The sequence below is a fragment of the Nuphar pumila genome, chromosome 17 (assembly GCF_984573655.1).
Source record: "Nuphar pumila chromosome 17, dmNupPumi1.hap1.1, whole genome shotgun sequence".
Taxonomy (NCBI): domain Eukaryota; kingdom Viridiplantae; phylum Streptophyta; class Magnoliopsida; order Nymphaeales; family Nymphaeaceae; genus Nuphar; species Nuphar pumila.
Window position 1 is genome coordinate 3715649 of NC_143265.1, and position 21223 is coordinate 3736871.

The 21223-nt window shown below is 39.0% G+C and overlaps 1 protein-coding gene across 1 annotated transcript in view; it reads right to left on the reverse strand.

Moving 5' to 3' along the window:
- LOC149811385 (uncharacterized protein At2g33490-like) overlaps positions 1-21223 on the reverse strand; it is a 99920-nt gene that overhangs the window by 57368 nt on the left and 21329 nt on the right. The window contains exons 4-5 of the mRNA XM_089993328.1: positions 8528-8589; positions 8377-8445 (exon numbers count right to left, since the gene is read on the reverse strand). Of these exons, the coding sequence (XP_089849454.1) occupies positions 8377-8445; positions 8528-8589 (131 nt within the window). The remainder of the gene's footprint in view (positions 1-8376; positions 8446-8527; positions 8590-21223) is intronic.

The following is a 21223-nucleotide window of genomic DNA, read 5'->3' on the forward strand; positions in this document are numbered from 1 at the left end:
CTTCTCTTAGTTTCTCATTCGCAGGCTCTGGAGAAAACTCACAATAGAGAGATAATATAATGTTCCAATCAACTGTCTGTAAAGGCCACAAATGTAACCGTTGGGAGCAGCCCAACACCCATATGGAGCTGCCCCCTTTAGTAGCCCTTTGTACTATAAATAGGTTCTTGTGGCCCTTGTATTACTCACTCTTCTAAGAGTGCTTCTATGCAATAACAAAGATATTTTGACCCTTGTGTGGGTGGTTTGGTTATTCAATCAAGTATTCTACTTGATTGAAATGTGTTCTTGCATGTCCATAAGTGACGCATTTTGGATTTAGTCTATTTCATTACAGGGGCGACACCTGTTACAATGGTCAAAAGACCAAAAATGCCCCTATACATACAAATGTATATACATATATGTGTGTATATATATATATAACAACTATCTTTTAACACCCCACTCCCTCAAACTCATGGAATGACAACCGAGAGTTTGCCAAGTAAGAAGTGAAATCTGGGAGATGAGAGCGCCTTAGTGAAGAAGTCCATGTTGATACTTAAATGACACATGGTAAAGTGATGGTCTTCTTGAAGAACTCTTCATGAATATAATGACAATTAATTTCGATATGCTTTGTTTGCTCATGAAATGTATGATTGCTTGCAATATAGACGACGTTATTGTTATCATAGCATAGCCTTGAGGGTGTGGATAGAGAAACCCCCAAATCTTCAAGTAATTGTCGCAACCACACCAATTCAGAAGTCGTAGTGGTCATGGCACGATATTCGGCTTCTGTGGAAGACAAGGACGTCTTCTATTGTTTCTTGCACATCTAAGATATCAAAGAATCACCTACAAAAACACAAAAACCAATAGTTGGGAGACGATCATTTATATATCCTCCTCAATCAGAGTCAGTATATGCAATAACATCTAATGGAGATGAGGATGACAAAAATAAACCATGATTAATAGTATTTTTAACATATCTAACTATTCTCATTACAACACTCATATGTAGTGGAAGAATGTTTGACATCATTTAGCGATATGGAGTGAAATCCTTCAAAGGTTCTCCATCATCTATCCTCATTTTCGCATTGATGACCTCTGACGTATTCACCCTCTTTTCATCCATAAGGCCTAACCTTTCAATTATCTTAGTTGCATACTTAGTCTGAAATAAAAAATACCCTCGGGGTGAGTAAGCAACTTTTATCCCAAGAAAATATCAAAGAAAACCAAGATCTGTCATATCAAAGTTCTTTTTTAGAACATCCTTGATATGACTAGCTACATGTTTATCAACTCCTGTGATAATCATATCATCCACACAGAGGAGTAAGATAACTATACCAAACAAGGCAGTATCAATATAACAAGATCTAAATCCGAATTGAATCATCACATCACTAAAGTGATCATACGAAACCTTAGGAGATTGTTTTAAGCCATATAAAGCTTTTCGTAATCGAAGAACTTTTCCATGTGCCAAACCTAACCTAAGCGAAAGTTTTATATAGACTTTTTCGTTAAGGGTTTCATTTAAAAAGACATTTTTAACGTTCATTTGAAAGATGTGTCATTTTTTAATAGATGTTATGGTGATGAGAGTTTGAACTGTGGTCATCCTAGCTATTGAGGCAAATATTTCTTCATAATTTATTTCATATTCTTAACTATACCCTTTAGCAACTAGCCTAGCTTTGTATCTTTCTAGTGTTCCATTGCTTTTAGTTTTAACTTTATAGATCCATCTACATCCTATGTTTTTTTTTTATAGGTAATGATTGAATCTCCCAAGTTTTGGCTTTTTCCAAGACTTCTATCTAATTCATTATTCATAGCCTCAATCCATTCATGGTGATTTTTGGCCTCATTATAGGAAGAGGGCTCGACGTAGGAGTGTATGGCCATAAGACAAGCTCTATAGTGGGTTCAAACGACTCATAGGATACAAACCTCCTAGGTGTTTGGGATATCCTATTAGATCTTCTAAGACTAGAGTGATGTATGTCTTGACTTTGGGTATACCTTTCTAATGCGCATGGTGGTTGGCTTTGTATACGACGAGAATATGTTTGAAGTTCATTGTCAGGTTAAACAATAGATATATCTCCTTCATGATCACCATAAGTGTTACCATCAACTCACTCATGTATATCATGAATATCACTACTTTCATTCATATCAACATCATTACTTTATTTAATAGTATGCTCATTCGTTAGATCAAACAAGAAGAGTATTCACATGGTTTTTTTAGACTCAATTTTTCCAAAATCATTTTTATTTTCAAGAAAAGTTACATTTCTTGATTCATAAAGCTTATCTTTTTCAATATCATAACACTTAAATCTTTTTTGGTTTTCGACATAGCCTAAAAAAGCACAAGGAATGGCCTTAGTAGAAAGTTTATCCCTTTTGTTGGAAAGAACAATGCATTACGCATCAGCCACTAAGACAACCAGTAGCAGAACTCAACACAGAATCCCTCGACAAAAACCAATTCCCACAAACAAAATATTTTTCCCACACTGCAGGGAATCACGCCTGCTGCTTAAAAAAAATTCTGCAATAAGTTAACATGCTGCTTTCACAGCACACACTTTCCGGCCAAACAGATCACGACACAGCAGGGAACACGGCTGCTAATATTCATCTTCTGAAATCTAACAACAAAATAGAATCTGAGATAAACTCACCATCTAGATTCACAACTAGCGATAACTTGAGCACGCAGAAACATAGGCCTTCAAAGAACTCGGCAACAATACAGTGCAGGAAATTACAGCATCACGGCAGAGATAAACACAGCAAGGACTCACGGCATCACAGCAGAAAATCAGGGCAAAAAATCACGATCTACACGCCACAGTCAACTTCCACGTCAATCTTCAACAGACCCGATCTCCACTTGATGGGTAGCAACTGGCAACTTCAACCATGACAGAAAATCGAAGACTTGATTTTCTTTCCCAAGCCTTCCTTGATCACAACAAACATACCCAGATCTGATTCCTCCCCCTTTTTTTCAGATCTTCACCCTGTACACGACGAGTTTTGGCACCCACGACCATTGGGTCTTCATCCACCTTCTAGATCTGGCTTCAGATGTGAGTCATGACCTCCAGTCAGATCTTCATTGTCGTCACTAGGTCTGACTACAAATCTGTCGCCAGATCTGATCTTCACCAAGAGACGATGATCGCTGATCAGCAGAGGAGCGATATCCACCAAGAGGTTTTATGCAGATGCTGATATTGCTTGAAGGAAACTGAGATTGGAGCTCAGGCACCCAAGATCGCACGTGGCTCTGATACCATGTTGAAAGAAGCACCAAACCCTAGGTAGAGAGAGAGATAGAGGGAAAGATAGAAGAGAGAGAGAGTGAGAGGGAGAGACGGCTGCACAGAGAAAACACTTCTACCTTTCATTAGGGCTTCTCTCTATGTTAAATAGAGAGAGGCTAAAAAAACTAATTACATCTAAGCCCTTTATGAAAAAATAATTTCAAATAGCCTCTAATATAAAAAGACTTAACTTAAAACCACCTATTCTCAACAAAAAGTATGAGCACAGGTGGTTTGGGGTTGGATTCCACAATCTCGATAAAATTGCAGCAATTCCTTAGTTTTGAACTCGAGAGCATTATCAGTACAAACAGTCTTGACAAAAGAATCAAACTGAGTTTTTATTTCAATAATCAAAGATTTCAGAATATTTAAGACTTCAGATCTTTCTTTTATTAGAAACACCCGGGACAACTTGGAAAAGTCATTGACAAGACATGCTAGGAAGTCTACTAGGTCCCCATACATCAGCACGAAGAAATTCAAACACTCCATGACTTGAATGACTCTAATTAGACTGAAAAGAACTCTTGTGATGCTTGCCTACTTGACACGATTCACACTGAAAAGACACTGTAGACGGAATCTGAGGAATAACTCTACGAAGCTTTGACAATGAGGGATGCCCGAGTCGGCGATGCCACTGAAGAGGACTGGAGGAGGACTCAACTAATGAATGGATGGATCCCACTAGCTGATGTAGATAGTAGACACCACTATACTCATAGCCTCCACCAATCTTCTTTCCCGTCAGCAAGTCCTGAAAATAACGCATAGGATCAAAAATCACCCTACAATTTAGTTCCTTAGTAATTCGACTGACCGACAATAAATTCTGGGGAAAAACAGGAACATGAAGCACATTTGTTAGTCTTAGGGAAGGAGATATAGGGATATTTCCTTGGCCCACAACGAGAGAGGAACTCCCATCAGCTAATACAACATTACGATGTGCAGGAATAGTCATTAATTCTGAAAATTTTTGAAAATTTCCACATAGATGTCTGGAGGCTCCTGAATCAATAATTCATCTACTACCTTGATGAAGAGCTATCACCTGCAGAACATGCAACGCCAGCTATAGGTGACGGAGAGCTCGAGCTAGACAGTCAATGTGATACTAGTTCCTCATATTCAGCACGGCTACGAGTTATGGCGTCAGTAGGGGGATCGGTCATATTTTTTGTCTCAGATTCTATAACATGAGCCTTAGGAACATTCGACTTAGGAGGTGGAACAGGAGGCCGACCATGTTTATCCCAACATCGGTCTTCCAAGTGCCCAGACTTCCCACAATAAGTGCATTGAAGTTTACCTCTACCTCTTGTGCCTCGACCACGGCCTCTTCCTCTCTCGTTCATCAAGATGTTTCATCCATAACCTGAAGGGGCAGCTAGAGCAGAAGCTTGAGATTCAGGTTGGGACTGTGGGAGAGAGATAGCAAGCCTACTCAAGCGATTGTATGCATGAGCAAGAGTGGGAACATCGGACCCGGTCAGCATTTGAACCTTGGCCACTGAGTATTCGGATGACAATCCTGTGAGAAATCTAGCAACCATGGTCTGTTCTTGATGCTCCTTTTGTTTAGAACAACATAGAGGTCTATGAGCATTAAGTTTCTCAAATGCAGCCTTAACTGATGCATAATACTGAGCCAAGGGCTGATCTCCTTGCTGCAATTTATATATCTCCTGCTCAATTTGAAAGATACGGCTCACATTAGTTTCCTGTGAGCGCGTATCACGAAGATTATCCCACATTTGTTTTGTTGTCGTATAATAAATCAACCCATCTGCAATATGAGGCTCTACACTTCATAATCCATGACATAACGATATCATTATCCTCTTCCCAGGTGGCATACTTTTCTGTCATTTCTTTTGGTTCAAATTCTAACAGAATATGTTTTCTACAATGTCCAGAAACCAACATCATAAAGGTATGAGACCATCTTGCATAATTTGTCTCGGTCAATTTTACAGACGACCCATAAGAGAAAAGGTTGGCAAACACTTTATATTCTCCATGGGTTTCAAGCTTGTGATCAGTACTTTGGAAGTCTGCCATGTTTCAACACTGCTCAATCTGATCACGTCTAGACAGCAGCTTGATGACTTCAACCACAACTGAAAATCTCTGAGAAAAAAAATACAGATCCGAATAAGATCTGACCACTGGTGACTTCAACTACGACAGAAAATATCAGGTCTGAATACGATCTGACAGCCGACGACTTCAACCACGACAGAAAATATCATACCTGAATAGGATCTAATTTCTCCCACTTTTGTTTTAATCTCAGATCTTCACCATGTATACGGCCAGATCTGGCACCCACGACCACTGGGTCTTCATTACACCTACCAGATCTGACTTCATATCTGAGTCATGACAGCTAGTCTGATCTTCATAGTCGTGACTAGGTCAGACCACAGATCTGTCGCCAGATCTGATCTTCACCAAGAGGAACAAAGCCTTGATCAGCAGAGGGACGATAAGCTGTTGATCTTCTCTTGACGATCCGATGAGATGTTACTTGAAAGAGGACGAGGCTGGATGATGGTCTGATGAGATCTTAGGCGCCCAAGACCGGATGCTGCTCTGATACCATGTTGGAGAAGACCCCAGAGATAGAGAGAAGGAATCGTTATTTTCCATTAGGTCTAATCTCTTACTTAAATAGAGATTAGCCAAAATAATAAAAATTACATCCAAGTCCTTCTCTTCTTTCAAAATTAATAAAGCAGGCTTGTAAATAAAATAATTCTAAACTTCTTTAATAACATAACCAAACTACTCTCAACAAGGAGAAAAGAAGAACAGGGGCTGCTGCTGAACCAATTCCCAATGAGGAACCGTGAGATATGAAGCTCTTATTTATAGAGTACGAAATACAGTCCTTTCTTTACAACAATACCTATTTCCTTATGCAATAAGAAAACTGAAATAAAAAGATATATTTCATTATACAAGAAGAAACCTAATAATAAAGGAAACAACAATTATAAGAAAACCACACAAACTAGGAAACGTGATCTCCTATTCATACTGGATATGGATCTAGATCCACTATCCAGACCCCGCAGATGTTATCTCTTGATACATAAGACCAGGCTCGACTTAGATAAGCGAGTCAAGCTTGATCAAGTTGTTGAACTCGATTAAGCACGAAAAGCTCAGTTAGGTAATATGTACATATTTCTGTCATATGATACCAAAAGTGTTTTAATGGGCAGGTGATTGCCTTTTTATCAATACGTGATGAGTTTGAATCACACGATTACTAAAGTTGTTTTATTTTTAACAATCCAGCTGTGTAAATCCCGCCATCGACTAAAGGTGTTCTATTTTTTACAATCCCGCTGTAAAGTTCATTTATATATATTTTTGTGTCATTTAAATCAGAAAAAGTATGGGCTACCCTAGTGGTCAGGCTTTATACCTGACTTTTAGAGGTGGCGGGATCAAATCCCACCCTCGGCTCAGATCGAGCTCAAAGTCGAGCCGAGCCTAGACAATGTTGTTCAAGCTCGCCTCCGAGATCGAGCTAATTTCGAGCAGTGTTATTTCTGTCCGAGCCGAGCTTGAACAGCCCAAGCTCGGCTCGTTTGCACCCCTAGTAGAAGGAGTCTCCATATACGTAGACTCCTTAATGGAAAGCCTTCTAGATGTTTGTTGAGTTTCCATATCATGAACCCTTCTCAAATCCCCTTCTTCATGTCTTCTAATTATGAGGGCTGAGTTGGCCCACATGCTATTTTGGGTGAGATCACGACCAGCTTCATCAGTTTCACCAACTTTTACAATCATAAACTTCCCTATTCTATAATGACAAGATGAAATCAAGTTGATTCTGACTCAATTGTAGCAACTATTTTCTCAAAGAAATGGTCAGATGTAAAGCTGAGTTATTCATAGCTTTGCCACAACCCTGCCTGTCACATGGATGTGTGTATGGTTACATGGTACAACACAAGTATGACCGGTATATGTCTGCTTTTAAAACATGGATGTGGGGTATGCTCTCTCTCTCTCTCTCTCTCTCTCTCTCTCTCTCTCTCTCTCTCTCTCTCTCAAAGAAGAAGAAAATATAGAAAAAATATATAACAGATATCCATGTGTGTAGATCCAGGAGAAAGCACCAGCACCTTGATTGAACTACCAGCATCCACAAGGGTACACTGGAATTTTGAAGAACGCATGTTACATAACCAGAGTCTATGGCACTGTCTGTCCAAAGAGTGAAATAACTTTGAACTAATGATGACCCGGTTAACAGGTGAAGAACATCTACACAATAGATGTTATGGTAATGAGGAATCTTACAATATTTTTATTAAATGAAACTACTTTCATGCTAGCGAAAGAAATGCTCCAAATGCAAAAATAATATTTAAATTTTAAACTAGCATGATGAAGAGAAGAAACTTCTCTGATAAAGACAATTGGCTTTTCACTCTATATTTTCCCTTCTTTCTCTCTGTAGCTGTCTGTGATTGCGTATGATTCTTTTTCGGTAACATTTTTTTTGCCGATATTAGAAAGTAAGAACCATTAGACTGATCTACCCACTCAATCTGGTAGGGCAAACACATACTACGAAATCTATCATCAATTTGGTTAACTATCGCATGTATTTTACTTCATGGAGAAAAAAAATCTCACCTACAATGTATAAAATAAATATTTCTGCTTACAAAGTCAGAGACATGAATTTCCAATACATGTATGTATCCTGGAAATTTTCCTCATGGCTTCCTGGTGAGCAACACACACACACACACACACACACACACACACACACACACACACACACACACACACACACACGGACCCAATCGCATGCAGAAGCATGTGTCACATGAATAACAAATGCCTAAAAATCAATTCCTACATGATAAAATCATATAAGCATGAGGATAGAATACTCAAATCAAAAGTATAACAGCCTCATGATATGTAGAAGGGGTCATCTTGGACAAGATATCAGTTTTCCAAGGACAGGGAAATTATTAAAAGCATAAGAACCAACCTCCACCGTTTGAAGTTCACTGAGAAGAGACTCAGATGGACTTGTAATTGTCTTGGAAACATGTGAGCGCTGTAATAAAAAAGTAATGAGTTACAATATGCATATAAATAAATGAAAAAGCTACCAGCAAATCAATAAGCCATAGTCTCACATAGCTATCAGCAAATTTCTGGATCTGATACTGTGCTTTCCCCAGCATTAACAAAACCTTGCCTGCAAAAGGACATTGAAATTTCAGAATATTCAATGATCAAGGTCATCCAAAGAGAGGTTGAAACTGTCAATGCGCTTAGAAGAACACATGAATTACAGAAAACATCAGATGCAAACAACTATGGGGCTAACCTATTAGAATGTGGAATATGGATTGGATATGGATCCGATAAAGGATCCATATCCATTCACGAGTTTTGCTTTAGTTGTATTATAATGTAACATGTGTTACTAACAAGGGGCACTTTTGTCCTTGTAAAAAGATCATTGTAACCCTATTAAGACTAATGAAACACTAGTGCAGCAACAAGATAGATTGACTGCCGATTTCTGAAACCTCTTCTCTTCCCTTCCTTTTCTCAGACTTTCTGCAGATCACGTCAGTTTATCAGCAGATTTATCATGGTATCAGAGCAGGGTTAATCCTGTGGGTGATGAATACATAAGGCTCGTGCTTGGTCAGCATGAAAAAGTTGGCAGTTCGTAGATCTGAAAGCAGGCAGATCACGTGCCTGGTCAGCGTGAACAGCTTCTGAGGTCAGCGTGAACAGCTTCTGACAGATCTGAAAATCGCAGATCTGAAAATCACAGATCTGAAACCTCCTTTCTTCTATTTCACAGAGCCCCTTTTCAGCGTGAGCAGTCTTCCAAATCACGTGTCTGACTGGTCATTCCTTTTAGCGTGAAAGTTGGTAGGTCACGCAACCTTGATTTTCCTCCTTTTTTTCTCTGTTATTTACATTTCTTTAAATGCCAATCTGTTTCTTTTCTTCCATTGTCCTGCAAATCTGAAATACTTTCAGAAAATATCCCTTTTAGCGTGAAAGTTGGTAGGTCACGCAACCTTTGTTTTTTTTCTCCTTTTCTCTCTGTTATTTATATTTCTTTAAATGTCAATCTGGTTCTTTTCTTCCATTACCTTGTAAATCTGAAATACTTTCAGATTTATAATCTTTGCTTATCCTTCTTTTCTCACTGTCGCAACTCTGAAAATGGCGACAGATCTGCAATCAGTTCTTTCTCCTATTTCTAAAGATGATTGTCTGATTTAAGCCTCTTCTATTCCTCGCAGATCTGAAATCCATTCAGATCTGCTATTCTATCTTTGTCCTTCGGCACTTTCAGCCCCATAAAGCCAAGTTCAATACTGCTGTCATTCTCAAATCCATTTGCTTCGACCTATTTTTTTTCATTTATCTTAATTCTTTGTTAGCCTTTTATTCTATCAATGGATTCTTCAGGGAATTCAGGTCTCTCTTCCAGTTTCTTAGGGCAGTTAGTGTCAGAAAGTTAACTACCAACAACTATTTGACTTGGAAGAGACAGATTGTCTCTTTCATTTGGAGTCAAGATCTTTCAAGTCACTTGGATGGATCGACTCCAATGCCTCCAGAATTTATCACAATCGAAGCCAAAGAGGATGGAGGATTGCCAAATATTATTCGCAACCCTGTTTTTGTTGCGTGGATGAAGCGTGATCAGGCACTCATCGCATACATCACCTCCACATTGTCACAAGAAGTCTTGATTTCCATTCCTGATGATTGCACCTCTAAGGTTTTGTGGGATGCTTTAGCCCAGACCTACTCTCAGATATCAGAGGCTAAAGTGTTGTTTCTTAAACATGAATTTCAAATGTTAAAAAAGGGTGCAATGAGCATTATTGAATTCTTAAATTAAGTCAAAAGCATCACAGATCAATTAGCTATGGTTGGATATCCAGTCTCAGATAAAGAAAAGGTGCAGCAAACACTGAATGCTCTGGGATCAGAATATCATGTTCTTGTTACATCCTTATTATGCTTGACTACGTTGCTCTCCTTTGAGGAATTACGCGCCAAACTTTTTCAGTATGAGATGACACTGAAAAGCATGTCTGAAGCTTCAACAGGACAACCATCTACGCATGAGGTTCTTGCCACAGGGGTGATAGCTGATCGTGCACGAGGAGGACGTGGCAGAGGCAAGGGAAATCCAATCCAGGGTGGACGTGGGATTCTACCTACACCAAATTCTAATGTCAATTTTGCAAAGAATGTTCTCACATGCTTTCAGTGCAACAAGCGAGGTCATATCAAGGCCAACTGTTGGTTCAACCCACAAAATCGGAATAGAATGCAAAACGCTAGAAATGTTGGTATATCAGAAACTGCAGGTACATTTCGAGTCAGTGAAGATGCTAAGGATCTCCTTCTATCTGCTATAGCCAACTTGAATCTGAAGCAAAATGATGATGGAATATGGTATGTTGACTCTGGGGCAGCAACCCATGTCACTGGTAATGCAGGTAAGTTCTCTACTCTGACTCCCTATTTTGAAAAATCTAATATTGTAACCGGAGATGGGACTCACCATCCTATTTCAAACATAGGCAATGTCGTCATTCCTTTGTCTAAGTCATCTATTCCTTTATCTGATGTTGTTCATGCACCAAATATAAAGAAAAATATTATATCTGTTTCCAAGCTTGTTGATTCTACCAATTCTTCTGTGGAATTTACTCCTACTTCTGTCTTTGTCAAGGATCTTCAAACGAAGGAGATGTTCACTAAAGGAGAGCGACGTGGAGACATGTATGTCTTTAATAAAGATCCAACCTCCAGTGTCCTGAAGCCCCAGTCTGATCTCGTCTCCAAAAGTGTCCTAAGTACATCCAAATGTAATAAGTCAGATCTCTGGCATTCTCGTCTTGGTCATTGTAGTCAAGTCTTTATTGAAAAGTTAGTGTCCAATGGTCTTCTTTCGGAGTCTATTTCACCTTCATTGAGGAATAAAATATGTCCCAGTTGCAGGTCTGCAAAAGTCATGTACTTCCTTTTCATCAAATAAATAAAAGAGCTTTTATACCCTTTGAGATAATATGTTCAGATGTTTGGGGCCCAGCTCCTAATCCTTCCTCTTCTGGAAGTAAATATTATGTATCCTTTATTGACAGTTTCTCTCGTTTTACCTGGATATTCTTTATGAAACACAAAATAGAGGTCTTTTCCATTTTCCGTCACTTTCATGCCTATGTTAAAAATCAATTCTCTCAAAATATCCAAATTATTCAATGTGATGGAGGTGGTGAGTATTCCTCCAAAGAATTTTTAGATTTTCTCCAAGATAATGGGATGCATCGTAGAGTTTCTTGCCCGTACACTCCACAACAAAATGGAATTGCTGAACGTAAACACAGACACATTGTGGAAAGTGCAATGAGTATGATGCATGGGAGTAACTTACCCATTAGTCTTTGGACTGAAGCTTTTCACACTGCCACTCATGTGATAAACCGTCTTCCTATGCCTATTCTTGAAAATCAATCTCCCTATTATGTTCTCTTTGGTGCACATCCCGATTATAATGAGTTACGAGTTTTGGATGCACATGTTATGTTCATATTGACAAATCCATGAGGACTAAATTCCAGGACAAAGCCTCTATATGCCAATTTGTAGGTTATGCAGATGAACACAAGGGTTACAAGGGTTACAGATGCTATGATCCTGCCAGTAAGAAGATTAGAATTTCCAGAAATGTTGTTTTTGATGAAAATAATTTTCTGGGAAAAGAAACGGAGGTCAATCGTGAACCTACTGGTGCAGTTGATAATTGGTATGATCCATGGCTTAGTGCTGAACTTATTTCATATGCTGCCGAGCATACTGTTCTGTCTCCTGAAAGCATACATGGTGAGACAGTTTCAGATGATACATCACAAGCAGAGTGTCTGAGATACAAAGGAAATGTGTATACCAGGAGATCTAGAGAGCAAACGAATGTACCTGATGAAGAACATATTGCATTGTCTAATGACAGAGAAGCACCAAGAAGATCAGGCAGGATAAGGCATCCTATTGAAAAATGGGTTAGTTATGACAACTTTTCTATGGACTTTCAGATTTTTCTATCCCAGATTGAAAAACATGATGAATCACTTGGTTTTCATCAAGCTATCCAATCTAATAAATGGATTGAAGCGATGAATGAGGAGATCGAGGCACTTCATGACTGTCGAACATGGGAGATAGTTGGTCGTCCTCCAGACAAAAATGTTGTTGGTTCCAAATGGGTTTATAAAATTAAATATAAACCGGATGGTAGCATTGAACGGTACAAGGCGCGTCTTGTGGCCAAGGGTTTCACTCAAGAATATGGTCAGGATTATGATGAGACATTCAGCCCAGTGGTGAAAATGGGAACTATTCGCATTATACTTGGCCTGGCAATTGAACATGGGTGGATCCTCAGTCAGCTTGATGTTAAGAATGCATTCCTTCATGGGGACTTAAAGGAAGAGGTCTATATGGAGCAGCCTCAAGGTTAGGTAGAGGGAAGCCCAAAAGAATATGTATGCAAGTTAACTAGAGCTTTGTATGGATTGAAGCAAGCTTCTAGGTCATGGTTTGAAAGTTTTTCCTTAGAAATCCATAAATATGGTTTCTTTCGTTCCCAACTTGACCATTCTCTATTCATATATAGGAACGATACCACTATGGTTTTCTTACTCATATATGTTGATGATATTGTTATCACTGGTAATGCTCCAGACCACATTCAGCAAATTAAAGTTCTATTGAGTATGCGGTTCAAAATGAAAGACCTTGGGGAGCTGAGATATTTTCTTGAAGTAGAGGTAGACAGACAAGGTAATAAAATGTCATTAACTCAACATAAATACACTCTTGATCTTCTGGCTAAAGCAGGAATGACAGATTGTAAACCTCTACCCACACCGAGTGTTGTTAACCAAAGGCTCAGTATTTGTGATGGTGAGTTATATCCTGATGCAGTCAAGTATCGGAGTTTAGTAGGTATGCTACACTACCTTACCTTCACTAGACCAGACATTGTGTATTCTGTCAATCAAGTATCTCAATTCATGCATGAACCAAAGACTGGTCACATGGATGTTGTCAAACGCATCCTTCGATATCTAAAAGGAACGGTGGGTGACGACTCACATATACTCAATGTTCATGGAAATCACCAAAACATGACATACTGGCCTATACAGATGCAGACTGGGCAGGGGATCCAGATGAGAGGAGGTTTGTTTTGGGATACTGTGTTTTCATTGGGAGAAATCTTGTCTCATGGAGTAGCAGAAAACAGAAGGTTGTGGCAAAATCTAGCACAGAGGCAGAGTATAGATCTATGGCAGCTACCACAGCAGAAGTGACCTGGATTAGGCATCTTCTTACAGAGATGGGAGAAGATATCTCAAATTCGACACTTATGTGTGATAATAGAAGTGCTATACAAATTGCATTCAATCATGTTCATCACAGTCGGACTAAACATATTGAAATCGATCAACATTTCATCAGACAAAAGATAGCCGATAAAGAGATTGAACCAGTTTATGTGCCTTCAGAAGACCAAATTGCCGATATGTTTACAAAAGGTCTTACAAGTCATCGCTTCTGGTATCTGAAGAACAAGTTGCACATGGTTCAACCCCATGCACAACTTGAGGGAGGGTATTAGAATGTGGAATATGGATTGGATATGGATCCGATAAAAGATCCATATCCATTCACAAGTTTTGCTTTAGTTGTATTATAATGTAACATGTGTTACTAACAAGGGGCACTTTTGTCCTTGTAAAAAGATCATTGTAACCCTATTAAGACTAATGAAACACTAGTGCAGCAACAAGATAGATTGACTGCCGATTTCTGAAACCTCTTCTCTTCCCTTCCTTTTCTCAGACTTTCTGCAGATCACGTCAGTTTATCAGCAGATTTATCATAACCAAGTCAAATACTTGGCCAATGGTCAAAGCAAAGCTTGGATCAAGAGATTTAGGCAATGGTGAGACATTCAAGAACCCATAACCTATTTATGTGGACATCAAAAACACTTACATTGGAATGATCTGCTCTGGTCAATGATAGACAGAGATCTATAATATTTTCAACAATCCCCACCTAATTTCATAGCCATATTTTCCTCTTAAACTCTTGAGTTCTTTCACAATTTCCCAACTTACTTGTATTTCCTATTGTTTACTTTATTTTATATTCATTGAGATTCTTTCAATCTTGAATATGCAATAAGAACTTCCCAATAGATAAGCACTCCTGTGACAGGAACCTCACAAGGAATTGGTTTCTCATGTGACAGGTACATGAACAGATATGAACCATCAACATATCAATTGCAAGGTGATAAGGGCCATAGGATGATGACACAGTAACATTAAGGGACTGTATTTTAGCACCAACCTAATATTAGACCCGCTTACCAGCAGCTTGAATGGTCCCAGGAATCAAGTGCCGTATTTTGGAACCACATCCACAAGCCCCAAAAAGTGATCACTTTGTGCCATCTTACAAATTGCTGCAAGGTCCACAGTTAATCTTCTGTGATATGTATTATATTTTCAGCTTTAAACTATTTTCTAGACAATTTTCATCTTTTCTCAACTTCTGTTTCCACCCTAAATAAGTAGCAGATGTTTCTTTAATGAGAAAAAGCAACATTCACTTAACACCATATGTTATTGGTGTTTGTGTCACTAATATAACAAAAGATGAACTACAATATGCCCATGGATTATGCATACTTACCCTTGCATTTGTGAATATGCTTGATTTAGGGCTTAACATCTTTAGTGAAGTTGTATGGTGGGTTTCATGCATCTGTTCACCTGGCTGAATCAGCATTTGCTTTTTTTATTGGCACATTTCAATTAAATGGGACCCCTTCATCGTTTTTGCCTTCTCCAATAGGGGCCAAGAAGGTTATGAAAAGAAGTAATCACTGTGTATATGTCTGACCCGATCCATTTATATATTGGATCGGGTCCAGACCCAATTGGTGTATATGTAAACTAACATGTTTAAAGGGGTATTTTTGTACCCTAGTTTTATTCACTTAATACATTTAATAGAATGAGAGGTGCAGCCGATAATCGACTGAAACCCCTTTCTCTGAAATCTCTCTCTTCTCTCTCTCTCTCCCCCCTCTCTCTCTTTTTCTCTGTGACAGGTAAGCGTGGAGATCGAAGGCTCCTTTCTTTCATGATATCAGAGCAGCATGACGACTGTGCGTGAAGAGCTGCCTTGGCTTCACGGTGGCTCGGTTTCACGGTAAAAGGCAGATCCCTTTCACGGTGACAGTCGACCCTTTCTGAAAATATTCCCTCTGCTGAGATCGTGTTTCTGGAAGTATTTCACTGTGACAGTTTCACGGTGACAGTCGACCCTTTCTGAAAATATTCCCTCTACTGAGTTCGTGTTTCTGGAAGTATTTCACTGTGAGTTCGTGATTCTGAAACGACCCTTTCACGGTAAGGGTCGACCCTTTCTGGAAGTATTCACGGTGAGTTCGTGATTCTGAAAAATATTTTTGAGTTCAGAAAATATTTCTGCAAAGTATTTCTGCTGTTTCGTGGGTTCTGGAAATTTTTCACGGCGAGTTCAGAAAATATTTCTGAGTTCGTGATTCAGAAACTGTTGTTTCGTGCATCACGAAGTATTTCTGCTGTGCATCTCCCATCCTCTGCTGTGATATACCTAAAATCATGTTAGTCGAGTCCTCTGTTGTGATATACCTAAGTGTCAGTCCAAGTTTTCTCAAAATGGATTTCTCTCATGGGCAGTCATGTCTGTCCTCAAGCTTTCTCGGTCAACTAGTTTCTGAAAAATTGAATAACTCCAATTTCTTAACCTGGAAAAGACAGATCATTCCATTTATAAAGAGTCAGGACCTCTCTGGTCATCTAGATGGATTTCTTCCACCGCCTCCAGAATTCCTCTCGCAGGAAAAGGTGGACGATAAAGGAGAACAATCTGTTGTTCTTCGCAAGAACCCAGAATATGTTGCTTGGATGAAGAGGGATCAATCGTTAGTGGCCTACATTACTTCAACTCTCTCACAGGAGGTCCTTATTGCTCTTCCTGATGATTGTTCGGCCAAGGAACTGTGAGATGAGTTAGTTCAAACGTATTCACAAATTTCTGAAGCAAGAATTATGTTTCTTAAGCGAGAGTTTCAAATGCTGAAGAAAGATTCCATGTCTGTTATGGAATACTTGAACAAAATGAAAGGCATCACAGACCAGCTGGCTGTTGTTGGGTGTCTTGTCAGTGAAAAGGATAAAGTACAACAAACCTGGAGTGGATTGGGGTCAGACTATCATGTTATGACGACTACCTTATTATGTTTACCAGAACTTCCAAAGTTTGAAGATCTTCGTGCGAAATTATTGCAATATGAGATGACTCTGAAAGGATCTTCTGAAGATTCTCATGAGAATTCAGGAACACAAGATGTGCTGGCTATGGGAATGAGTTATGGCCGAGGATGAGGAAGCTCTTTTCGAGGAAAAGGAGGCCAAGGGAGAAACACCTATGGAGGTCGTGGCATACTTCTGACACCCAATATACAAGGACAAAGACTCATTCCCACTTGTTTTCTATGCAACAAGAAAGGGCACATTAAAGCAAATTGTTGGTTTAATCCTCAAAACAAAGGGAAAGCTCCACAAGCAGAGGCTAGGAAGGATGGAGAAGTAAAGGAGTTGTTGTTGGCAGCCTTGGCAGGATTGAATATGAAGCAAAATGACAAAGGAATTTGGTATGTCGACTCTAGAGCAGCTACTCATGTCACAGGTGATGCAGGTAAACTCTTAGTCCTTATGTTGGTAAGAATAGCATAGTCACAGGAGATGGATCTCATCACTCAATCCCACATACTGGAAATGCCATTATACCAATGTCAAAGTCCTCTCTTAAACTTCCAAGTGTCATCCATGCACCTAATATTCAAAAGAACATTGTTTCTGTCTCAAAACTTGTTGATGATGCCAATGCTTCAGTTGAATTTACTCCCTCTTCTGTTTATGTCAAGGATCTTCGCACGAGGAAGACATTCGCTGAAGGAAAACGATGGGGCAACATGTATATCTTTCAAGAAGATCCTTCCTCCATTCATTCCGACTATTCATCCTTGATGCCTCACCAACGTCAATTTTTTGATCCTGATTTTATATTTAACATTTCTGAATGTAATAAGCCAAGACTTTGGCATAGTCGTCTTGGCCATTGCGGTCGTCATTTTATTGAAAAACTTGTCTTGAATAATTTTATTCCTAAGTCCAGTCTGAGTTCAGAGGTTGTTGATACCAAGTGTTCTAGTTGTCTTTTATGTAAGAGTCATGTCTTACCATTTGCTTCCATCAATAAAAGAGCTTCAAGGCCATTTCAGGTCATTTGTTCAGATGTCTGGGGTCCTGCCCCAATTACTTCTCTTTCTGGCAGTAAATACTATCTTATTTTCATTGATAGTTACTCACGTTATACTTGGATATTTTTTATGAAGCACAAATCAGAAGTCTTTGGATTGTTCCAAAGATCTCATTCTTTTGTTCAAAATCATTTCCCTACCAACATTCTCAATTTCCAGTGTGATGGAGGAGGTGAATTCTCCTCGAGTGACTTTGTTGGTTTCCTTCAACATAATGGGATAAAGAGAAGAGTGTCTTGCCCACATACACCTCAACAAAATGGGATTGTTGAGAGGAAGCATCGACATATTGTAGAGACCGCAATGAGCATGATGCACGGGAGCAATCTTCCTGTATCATTATGAACTGAGGCTTTTCACTCCACAGTCCATGTGATAAATCGATTGCCCATGAGTATCTTAGAAAATAAGTCACCATATTTCTCTCTTTTTGGCATACAACCTGATTACCATGCATTACGTGTGTTTGGGTCTATTTGCTATGTTCACATTGACAGCTCACTCAGACACAAGTTCCAAGATAAAGCCTTAAAATGCAGGTTTATAAGATATGCAGAAGACTACAAATGGTACAGGTGCTATGATCCTCTGAGTAAGCGTGTCAAGATATCAAGGAATGTAATCTTCGATGAGATGAACTTTGATGCTCAGGATACTAATTCAACCCTTCATGCTGATAACTCAAGCCCCAGCATTGAGGTATACTACCCATGGTTAAATTCAGAACTCTTTTCCAATGGTAAAGTAGACTGTCCAGAAAATTGCAGTCAGAAGGAGACACATGAGGAATCAGCAAATGAAACTCAAACGAAAGAAATTGTTTCACATGTCTTGGAGCCAGCAAGATATAAAGGTATTGTGTACACCCGGCGAGAGAAAGAGCCCTCATTTGTCTCTTGTACAAGTATGGATCCATCTTCAGAGACAATGGATATCAGAAGATCCTCACGGATTCAACATCCACTTGACAGGTGGGTAAGTTATAAAAAAATTTCATTGGATTTTCAGTTGTTCTTGACATCCATAAGTAAAGAGGATGAGCCCCTCATGTTCTATCAAGTTGCGAGCTCTAGAAGATGGGTAGAAGCAATGAATGAAGAAATGAAAGCTCTACATGAATGTGGAACATGGGAGATTGTACCCAAGCCACTAAACAGAAATGTTGTTGGGTCAAAATGGGTGTACAAGATAAAGTATAAACCAGACGGGAGCATTGAAAGGTACAAGGCTAGACTTGTAGCCAAGGGATTTACACAAGAAGAAGGCCAAGACTTTGATGAAACTTTCAGTCCTGTAGTTAAAATGGGGATCATTCGCATTGTGTTGGGTCTAGCCATTAAATATGGATGAACATTGAGCCAGCTGGACGTAAAAAATGCATTTCTGCACGGGGATTTAAAAGAGGAAGTTTATATGGAACAACCCACTGGATATGCAGAACGAGAAGCCAAAAAATATGTATGCAAGTTAAAGAGAGCACTCTATGGTTTGAAACAAGCCTCTCGTTCCTGGTTCGACAGTTTTTTTCTAGAGATACAACGGCATGGCTTCTCTCGGTCCCTTCTAGATCACTCATTATTTATTCACAATGAACAAGGAGTCACTACTTTCCTGTTAATATATGTAGATGACATCATCATCACAGGGAACTGTAAAAGTCACATTGAGCAGGTGAAGAAGTTATTAAATCAGAGATTTAAGATGAAAGATTTGGGAGAGCTGCGATATTTTCTTGGGGTAGAAGTTGATAAAAGAAATGATACACTCACCCTTACTCAGCATAAATACACGTTGGACATTCTCAGCAGAGCAGGCATGACAGATTGTAAGTCGTTAACAACTCCAAGTGTCATTCATCAGAAACTGAGTTCAAAGGAAGGGGACATATATGGAGATCCCACTAAGTATCGCAGCTTAGTTGGCATGTTGCAATATCTGACTTTTACTAGACCTGATATAGTATATTCGGTTAATCAGGTATCTCAGTTTATGCATGAACCTTGTATGTCACATATGGAGGCAGTCAAACGCATACTTCGTTACCTGAAGGGTACAATTGGTGATGGGCTGGTATACAAGAAAAGGGAATTAGATCTAGGCGGGGGTCATGAGGGCCATGAGATCGTCACTTATGCTGATGCTGATTGGGCAGGTGATCCAGACGAACGACGATCAGTATCCGGTTATTACAGCTTCATTGGGCCAAACTTGGTATCCTGGAGCAGTAGAAAACAAAAGGCGGTTGCTAGATCGAGCACTGAGGCTGAATACAGATCCATGGCCACTGCCACGACCGAGGCTACATGGATAAGACATCTCCTGACAGAAATGGGAGAACCGATTGCTCGGTCACTGTTGTTGTGTGACAATCAAAGTGCCATCAACATGTCCTTCAATCCCATCCATCATAGTCGAGCAAAGCACATTGAAATAGATCAACATTTTATTAGAAAAAAGGTTGAAGATAAAGAGATTGAGCCTATGTATGTGCCAACTGAAGAACAAGTTGCTGACATCCTCACTAAAGGGTTGACGAAGGACAGATTTTGGTTTCTGAAAGGCAAGTTGTACATGGTTCAGCACCATGCACAAGAGGCTGAAAAGAAGTAATCACTGTGTATATGTCTGACCCGATCCATTTATATATTGGATCGGGTCCAGACCCAATTGGTGTATATGTAAACTAACATGTTTAAAGGGGTATTTTTGTACCCTAGTTTTATTCACTTAATACATTTAATAGAATGAGAGGTGCAGCCGATAATCGACTGAAACCCCTTTCTCTGAAATCTCTCTCTCTTCTCTTTTTCTCTATGACAGGTAAGCGTAGAGATTGAAGGATCCTTTCTTTTAGGTTAGGGCTTATTGAGATAACATAGGATGCTTTCTTAGACACAATCAATGCTACAACGAACACAGTTGATACTGAGATCAAATACGTCCTAGCTTAAGATGAGTGTTTCTTTCTTCTAACAATAGAAAAATATCAGTCTTCCAATAGTATCAAAAAATTTTAAAAAAAATACCTTTTTGTAAATATTGGGCATTTTTTAAATAAGCGTAATAAAAAATGAAAATACCATCATAATATCAAGAAGCTGCTGCTTTTTCAATTTGTCATACCATTGACAATTTTTTTCTGAAAACATTCTTGAAAGATGTGAGAAATCTTAACAATAGAAAGTGCTTTATAAGTAGTTAACATCAACTGCTGGTTGAAATAACAGCATTACAAGTTATACAAGCATCAAATAGGACCAATACCAGGACTGTATTCTACTATTTCATGTCATGACACACGTGATCATGGATCTAAATCATTAACACCACTCTTTTAGTACATCAAAATTCCTAATGTCTTCAGAATCCTAACTTCAAGCACATTACAATTTTGCTT